The following is an 8,876-nucleotide window of genomic DNA, read 5'->3' on the forward strand; positions in this document are numbered from 1 at the left end:
CCCCGCGGCGGGCGCGGGCCCCGCCGTGAGAGCCGCACCACCGCCCGGGCACTGTCGGAGGCAGTGAGCTGCGTCCCCCCACCTCGGGCACCCTGGACGCGGGAGCCGGGTCCCCCTGGCTAGGCCTGGTCACGGACTGAGCACGCAGGAGGTCGCAGGGTTTTGTATCCATCCTAACAGCCTGACGACCGAAGAGAAAAAAAGGAACGAGGACCATAAGAGCTTAGCGTGGACACTATGCGGGGAAGACAGTGGGGACTTCACCTGGCTCAGGGCAGATGTGCCCGGAGCCTACTAGGCCAGACCTAAGCACCAGAGACCAGGTATCTCCGCAGCCACGACCTGGGCTCTGACCAATCTGGGCCGGGAAGACCGTCAGTGCCTGGCTTAATTAAACCTGGCGCAAGGAGCTGTGCCCTCACCTGAGACAGAGCACAGGGTTCCAGGAACCCAAATCTGGACTGGCTGAAAGCAGTGCCCGCTGGTGACCCAGAGCTGATCACTGGGGAGCCCACACCCTGCCTCAGTCCCTCTGGTGCGGATGTGTCGCTGCCCCTTGGAGCACCATGACGGCAGGATGACCTCAGCCAAAGCAGCGGCAGTGGCTGGTGATGCTCAGGTGGCTGGGCCCCCTGAGTGGCCCCCTGGCAGCCCCCAGACCCTGGGGCAACCTGGACGGCTCCGGGTGGCAGTGGCAGCTCTGGTGTGGCTGCTGGAGCGCTGGTGTGGCTGCTGGCAGGAGCCAGCATGTCAAGCCTCAACAAGTGGATCTTCACAGTGCACGGCTTCGGCAGGCCCCTGCTGCTCTCGGCCTTGCACATGCTGGCAGCGGCACTGGCATGTCATTGGAGGGCACGGCGCCCCATGCCAGGGAGCGCCCACCGGCGAGTGCTGCTGCTCAGCCTCACCTTTGGCACCTCAATGGCCTGCGGCAACGTGGGCCTGAGCGCTGTGCCCTTGGACCTGGCGCAGCTGGCCACCACCACCACCCCGCTCTTCACGCTGGCCCTGTCGGCGCTGCTGCTCGGCCGGCGCCACCACCCTCTGCAGTTCGCTTCCATGGGCCCGCTGTGTCTGGGGGCTGCCTGCTGCCTGGCAGGAGACCTCCGGGCACCCCCCGCTGGCTGTGGCCCACCTGCCTCCGAGGCCTCAAGTCCGTTCAACAGAGTGAGTGCCCGGATCACCAGCTGAGGAGGTGGGAGGGTGGTCAGGGTGGGTGTATGACCTGGAGGGCCCTGTGAGGGGTGTGGCCGTTACCCATTTTACAGGTGAGGAAACTGAGGCTTATGACTTTGGAGGAGGCAGAAACCGAGACTCAGAGAAAGAGGCTCAGTGAGTTCCAGGCCCCAAACTTGGGTGATCTGTGTCCCGTGTTCCGTCTGGCCCTGTATCTTGCTGGATCCCCATTCTGTCCCCATTTAGGCAGTTACTTTATTGTCCCCATTAGATCAAGAGATGAAGGGCTTTTCCCAGGCCATGTGGCCAGTGAGCAGCATGGGAAAGATTTGAACCCAGGTAGACAGACTCTGCCATCCAAGTGATCTGGCATATGGCTGTGGACATGGAGGCCAGAAAGCATAGACCAAGGAGAGAGAGAGGACAGGGCCTCGAGTGAGGACTTGGAAAGCAAGGCGTTTGACTAAGTCTGGGAAGGGCTGATGTTTCCTAGGAGCTGACAGGCCTAGGCTGGGTGTTGACCTTGAGTTGTCATGGCAACTGTCACCTTCATCCCCACTTTACAGACGATGGGACTGAGACCCAGAAAAGATTGTGATTCGCACAGGGCACATAGCTCCTAAGGATCCGAAGCCTGGTTCTGGTCCGCGTGACTAAGACAGGTCTAATGAGGCTCTGGGCAGAGGGTAGGGCGGAGGCTCCAGGCCAAGGCCCTGTGAGATCACTGCCTGAGGGTGGGAGCTGGCCTTCTGCTCTCCTGCCGAGAGCCATCTGTGTCACAGCCCCCACCATCACTGTCTGAAGAGACGTGGAAGAGGCCAGGACACCCACTCGAGGTGGGGAAGCCTGCATTCCAGTCGTGTCTTTGCTCAGACTTGCTGGCTGACCTTGGGCAGGTCCAGATCTTATCTGGGCCTCAGTCTCCCTGTCTGCTCAGTGGAGGAGGGTTGGAGCTGATGGCATCCAAAGGGCCTCTTGTCCTCTTTCCCATCCAACTCTGAGATTCTGTGACCCAGACCTGGGAGAAGAGGGAGAAGGAGCCTTCTTAGGATATAACGCTGAGCTGGGATTGAGGGCAGCCTGCAGCTGGGGAACAGTGAAGTCAGACTTTAGCCCTGCCCTGGCATCTTTGGAACCGGGATCCAGAGGGCCCTGTCCCCATCCTGAGGCAGGGCCAAAACCCAGTTCTATTTTTGCCCTCAGGTTACATGAGAGCTGGGGACTGAGCTAGGGCATGAGAAACCTGACCCCATGGGGCCCTCCTGGGCAGGCCACAGGCTCTGAAGTCTGGCCCTCGAGGCCTGCACTGTCCCTGCTGAGGCCCAGTGTCCTGCACAGTGCCCGGGCAGCCCCAGCCTGCAGTGGGCCAGGCCTCAGGCAGAGAGTGGCATGTGCATGGCTTCAGTCTGCTTCTTGGCTTCTGCCAGCTCCCTCCTTCCCTCCCAAGTCTCACCTCGTGACCCTTGGGTGGGTGGGTACTTGTTCTGGGCTCCTGTGGTGCCCTCTGCTTTCCCCATAGGCTCTGAGTGTCCTTAGTTACAGCTGCTCGGTTACCTGGCTGCTTCCCGCCAGGCAGGCTTTGGACATCGGTGTCCCCAGCACCTGGCCCAAGGCAGGTACTCCGTGAACAATGGGTTTATTGATGGCTCTGACCAATGAATTGGTAGGCTGGTTAGACTGCATGGCTCTGGATGCTAGGGAGGCTGTTTAGCAGGTTGGAGGCCCCACTCACAGAGATGGGAGCCCCACAAAGATGGGGAGGGACAGGCAGGAGCCGGGGCCTGAGGTGGGTTTTAAACAAGTGGTATTTACTGCCAGAGGCTCCAGGAGAGGCATGGGGTCAAATTCAGACTAGAGTGGAAATGGCTTCTGTCCTATTCCTGAGAGATTCCATCGGAGCAGAAGACCAGAGTCCAGGAAGAGGAGAGCCCAGGCAGCTGGGGGTAGAGCCAGCAACTTCCCTTCAGGGGGTTCCCTGGGGAGAGGGTGATGCCACCCTCCCACCCACTTAACTGGGGCCAGCGTGCTGAGTGCATTCCCAGCCAAATCCCTCAACCCCTCACTGCGGGTCACAGAGCAGCCTGACTCCATCCCTGCCCTCTGGGCTCGCAGGCCGACTGGGGAAATGCACTCGGAAGCAGAGACCACCTTAGCAGGAGACACTCTGGAGCCCAGGTGGGCACAGGCCTGGTTGCTTCTCCCTGGAGACCCTGAGACGGCTGCTGGGCAAGGAGGCCTGCCGCAGTGACCAGAGCAGTCCTGTGATTACAACAGCAGACGCTTGCTAAGCCACCTGGGTGTCCACGTCACACCCACCTCTTTACTTGGACAGCAGGAAAGGGTGTGCTGGGAATGGGAGACAGGCTGTCAGGGCACAGGGCATCAGCTGGCAGGAGCAGAGTGGGAGACCTCACGGCTACCCCCTGACACCAGGCCCTGCATTCAACACCTCACGTAGCCCTAAGAGGCGGGAGTTGGCACCCTACCCGTACTATTGCGGGAGACTGAGGCACAAAGAGGGGACTTCCCTAATGTCATGCGGCTAGTGGAGGACCACAGGGCATAGCAAGCAGACAGGGCTTACCTACTAGTATTATTATTATTATTAGTAGTAGTAGTAGTAGTAGTAGTATTTAAATTCACAGGAAGTGTGCATACACTCACCAGAGGGGAGGGAGAAAATACCCCACCCCACCCCCCCGTGAGGAATTGGTCAGACTGTGATTCCTCCTCCATTTCCACCCCCCATGAGGAATTGGTCACACTGTGATTCCTCCTTCATTTCCCCGTCCTTATGGGATCCTGGGACACATACGCACATGTGCCTGGTGTGTTTTTCAAGCCACAGGGAATGGAACTGCACGGTTGGCCATGTGGATCTATCTGCCTTAACCACAAGGCCACCCCAATTTTTACTTTAATTAAAAAATTTTTTTAGAGGGGCCAGCAGGTGCTACCACCCCAATTTTTACTTTAATTAAAAATGTTTTTTTAGAGGGGCCAGCAGGTGATGTGGTGGTTAAGGCCACTGGACCCTCCCACATGGCTGAACATGGTTTGAGTTCTGGACCTATGGGCTTACTTTCTCACGTTTCCTCTGTTGCTCTGTCCCTCTCTGATCAAACTAAAAGCGATAGATAGATAGACAGATAGATAGATAGATAGATAGACAGATAGACAGATGTAAATGAAAGAATTCTTTATTTTATTTTATTTTTTTTTTAGAAACAAGGCTCACTATTTTGCCCTAACTAGCCTCGAACTTGTGATCCTCCTGTCTCAGCCTCCCAAGTAGCTAGGGTTACAGGCATGTGCCAGTATGCATAGCTTCAGACGGGGTTTAGAGAAGGGTCAACTCTTGTCTGCACATAGCAGAAAGCTTGGGCATATCAGATACTGAGACAAAAATGCCTTTGGAGAAGGAGAGCTTGAAATAGATTTGGGGAAGCTGACAGGGGAAGGGCTACCTGAGATGACAAGTTGACAGGCTGACAATTTGGGGGTCCCAGGTCAGGGTGAGTGACCTCTGAAGGGGGATCGATCATACCCTTTTCCTGGGCTATAAGGAAAGGAGGCTGGATGCAGAGCAGATGCAAGGGGTTGGGTGGGGAGGTCGGAGGTCCTGCCTGGCTGCCTTGCAGAGGGTGAACCTCCCCTTCGAAAACCCAAACGTCTTCCTACAGTGGGACCTTTAATGTGCTGGCCACAGGCCACTTGTCAGGGTGCTAAATTTGGGGCCGTGACCAGAAGGCATTTCAATTATCTGCTCATTTCTGAAACGTTAGAGCCGGAGGGACTGTTGCCTAGAGAACAGAGCTGAAACATCAGAAAAAATTAAGAGAGAAATGAAATTTCCCATTCTAAGCATAGCCTATGAGTAAGCATCTCTGTGGCTCCTAGGAAAGTGTGTGTCAGAGAACTGCAGCTGGGAGGGGACCTGTATTGATTACTCATTTCTCTCCACTAGAACTTGGAGGAGGTCCCGGACCATCATTGCCATCATGCAAATATTGTCATTTCACCTGGGCTGGATATGAGTTGAATGTTGGCACTGGTTCCCTTTGAGAATTGTCTGCAGGGTAGCATGTGCACCTTCCCGCACACAGGTGCACATTCATGCAATTTTTTTGTTTGTTATAGGGTGCATGTGTTTACCAGAGAGAGACAGAGGAGAGAGAAAGTGAGAAATTATCCCCCAGGGGGATGGTCACACTGCAATCCCCTCTTCATTCTCCTGTCGGGATTTCGGGCATGCATGTACATGCGCCCGGCATGTTTTCAAGCCACCGGGTGGGTCCAGGACTCACACTGTGCCATCGGCCTTGCGGGATCCAGCTGCCTTAACCTCCACACCACCTGCTGGCCTGTTCCCCTCTTTCTTTGCAAAGCTCAGAGGTTTTCTTTTCAGGAAAACTTTTTTCTTTCCCAGGGCCTGGGTTCATTTGTACAAGCCCCACCAGTGTTAGAGGCAAAAAATGGGGTAGAGAAAGCAGTGGTATGGTGGGTAAGGTGCTGGACTCTCACATGGCTGACCACAGTTTGAGTCCCAGACCTGGCAACTTGCTTTCTCACTTAACCTTTCTCTCTCTCTGATCAAATTAAAATAATAATAATAGCAAAGAAAAATAATTCTTAAAGAAAAATAATGCTAATTATCAATTATAAGCTGAGTGATGGCCGAGAGCTAGCCATGAATTCCTCGTGGTTGTGCTTCTGTCACCCCATTGGTTAAAGCAGTGAAGTAATGAATGGACCCACAATCTTGACTACAACTTACAACTTTAAGACTCTTCCTGGACCAGCCTTATAGCCTAGTGGTTAAGGGAGCCTGATACCATATGGCCAAGTGGCTTGAGAAACACACCAGGGGCATGAGCATGCATGCCCCAAATCCCAACAGGATGGACATTCATATGGAGAAGATAGGATTGCATTGTTACCATGTCCCATTGGGAGAGCTTGCTCCCTCTCTGTTTTTCTCTCTGGTAAGTGTACATGCCCTCTGGCAATTAAAAATAAAACACAACTATTTTTGTGTGTGCTTTTTTAAAGAATTATTTATTTTATTTTACTTAATTTTAAAACTGCCCTTTTTATTTATTTTTTTTTTGAAAGGTTTTTGCTATAGGGCACATGCACTCACCAGAAAGACAGAGAGAGACAGAGAGACAGAAAGCAAAAAATCACCCCCCGGGGGGGATGGCCATGCTGCAAACCCTTCTCCTGCATTCTCCTCTCAGGATCTTGGGCACGGTGTGAGTTTAAGCCACTGGGTCCAGGACTCAAACTGCGGTTGACTACATGGGAGTCCAGCAACATAGCCATTACGTGAACTGCTGGTCCCTATTTTTAAAACTTTATATATGGCACGTGCACTCATCAGAAAGAGAGAAAGAGAGAGGGCAAGCCACCAGGTCTGGGACTCAAACTGGGGTTGGCCATGCCTTAACCACCATGCCACCTGCTGCCCCCTTCTTGTTTTTTAATGTAAAACTTAGTAAGTGGCAGAACTGGGACCTTGTGCTGGCCTGTCCCTGCTGCGGTGGCTGGAGTTGCAGTATGAGGTTCTAGTGGGTATGGTAAGCACAGAGGCTAGGAAAGCTGGGTCAGGTCCAGTTGACGCAGGGTCTTCAAAACTGGGTTAAGGAAGTAGGACTTTTTCTCCCAGGGCCTTGGGAGCAACTCAAGATTTTTTTTTTCCCCCTCGAGCCACTTTCCAGCTTTACTGACCATTTGGATCTCTCAAGCAGATTATTCAAAGTAGGTTATAACAGGCTTATTTGTTTTATTTTATTCCACCTACTGAGTACTTACCTTATAAGGGCACTATGTATGTTATCTTTTTCAAAGTTTATTTATTTTACTTTTTTATTTTTAATTTTCGCTGTAGTGTACGTGCATTGGACAGAGACAGGGAAAGTGAGAAAGCACCCCTAAGGAGGATGGCCACACTGCAATCTGCTGTCCTTGGGATTTTCGGCACACACGCACACATACCCAGGGTATTTTCTCAAGCTGCTGGTCTGGGACTCGAGCCACGATGGTCTGCTATGTGGGATCCAGCTGCCTTAGCCACTGTGCCACTGGCTGGCCCTATACCTTTCTTAACAAGGCAATGCATTTATTTTTCTTTACAACATCACCATATATTAGGTTTTTTTATGACCCAGCTGCAGGGGAGGAAATTGAGTTTAAGTGCCTTTTGTAAGCCCAGGTCACATCTAGTCAGGAGTAGACACAGGTCACAAATCTAGGTGGTCTGACATCAATGCTTGACTCACATTTCAGGGCAGGGACCACTGATCCTACGAGGGGGTAGGGCCGGCTTCCTGGAGGACAGGTCATGGAGGTGGAACTGGGTTGGCTGACTGGGGGGCTGTCTCACTGGGTGCTGACGGCTACTGTCTGGTTGCAGGTGCCCTGCTGCAGGAGGAGAGGCTGGACGCGGTGACCCTGCTATATGCCACCTCGCTGCCCAGCTTTTGCCTGCTGGCGGGTGCAGCCCTGGTGCTTGAGGCTGGAGCGGCCCCACTGCCCGCTCCCACCGACTCGCGCCTCTGGGCCTGCATCCTGCTCAGCTGCCTCCTGTCTGTGCTCTACAACCTGGCCAGCTTCTCCCTGCTGGCTCTCACTTCCGCCCTCACCGTCCACGTCCTGGGCAACCTCACTGTCGTGGGCAACCTCATCCTGTCCCGGCTCCTGTTTGGTAGCTGCCTCAGTGCCCTCAGCTACATGGGCATTGCACTCACCCTTTCTGGAATGTTCCTTTACCACAACTGCGAGTTTGTGGCCTCCTGGGCTGCCCACCGGGGAGTGTGGCGGAGGAACCAACCTGGCAAGGGTCTTTGAGATCTGGGAGAGCTCACAGGATGGCCTCAGCCTGAATCCGTCTTCAGACAGTGGCTTTGGGGAGCAGGTGGCCAGCACTGTTGGGGCAATTGAAGGAGGAGGCACCTTCTGGAAGGGCTCCCCGAAAGACTTACCTCCATCCCTGCCTGTATCACTCCATCAGACTCCGCTCACCGCTGGACGGTGGGCCCAAGACTAGCGCAGTCGCTGTGCCTGTCGGAGTAATCATCGTGATTAGTGTCTATGATGGCCACAGTGAAAATCGCTGGGCAAACTTGGAAAACCTCAAAGTGATACAGTGTCGACAAAGACAATTCGTGGCAGTTACACAATCCTTCCTCCAGTCGGGATGCAGCTGGGGGCCCAGAGAAGGGCTTCTTTGCTGCTGGACTCCCCGGAGAGTTGGGGTAATCTGTGCCAACTCCAGGCAGCTGCTGTGGCCTCACCCTTGGGCCTCTTAATTTTGGGTCTTCCGTCCTCAAATAAAATATTTTTCCTTGTATACCTGTGTCACTTCTTGGGAGTACATAAGCCAAGGTACTATCAGGAGAGTGGTGGACCACCCATGCAGAAACTAGAACATCCTCCCTACCCACCACAGCCTGGCCAAGCCCCCCACTATACTCCCTCCACTGGCTGGCCAGGCAGCATTGTCCATCTTCTGGGTTCTGCCCTGGGTGCTCTCTTCCATCTTCCACATAGCCCCCTTCAGCTGAGGGGTCTTTCTAAAACATAAATGGGGGCCAGGTTGTGGCACAGCAATAATGCAACTGGACCCTCCCAGGACCTCCCTAAGCACGCCAGGTACACAATTATGTGCTGTGACCTGGGCTTGCTGAGGGTGGGGGTAG

At 54.0% G+C, this 8,876-nt stretch overlaps 1 protein-coding gene across 1 annotated transcript; it reads left to right on the top strand.

The window, feature by feature from the left end:
• Nucleotides 1-6: 6 nt before the first annotated feature.
• SLC35E4 (solute carrier family 35 member E4) lies at nt 7-8,527 on the top strand. The gene is given in 4 exon segments (XM_006147935.3): nt 7-697; nt 700-1,129; nt 1,132-1,167; nt 7,592-8,527. Coding segments are annotated over 4 exon segments (1,056 nt in total). The 5' UTR covers nt 7-541; the 3' UTR covers nt 8,026-8,527.
• The last annotated feature ends 349 nt before the right edge of the window (nt 8,528-8,876 follow it).

The sequence above is a fragment of the Tupaia chinensis genome, unplaced genomic scaffold (genome assembly GCF_000334495.1).
Source record: "Tupaia chinensis unplaced genomic scaffold, TupChi_1.0 Scaffold000226_1, whole genome shotgun sequence".
Taxonomy (NCBI): domain Eukaryota; kingdom Metazoa; phylum Chordata; class Mammalia; order Scandentia; family Tupaiidae; genus Tupaia; species Tupaia belangeri.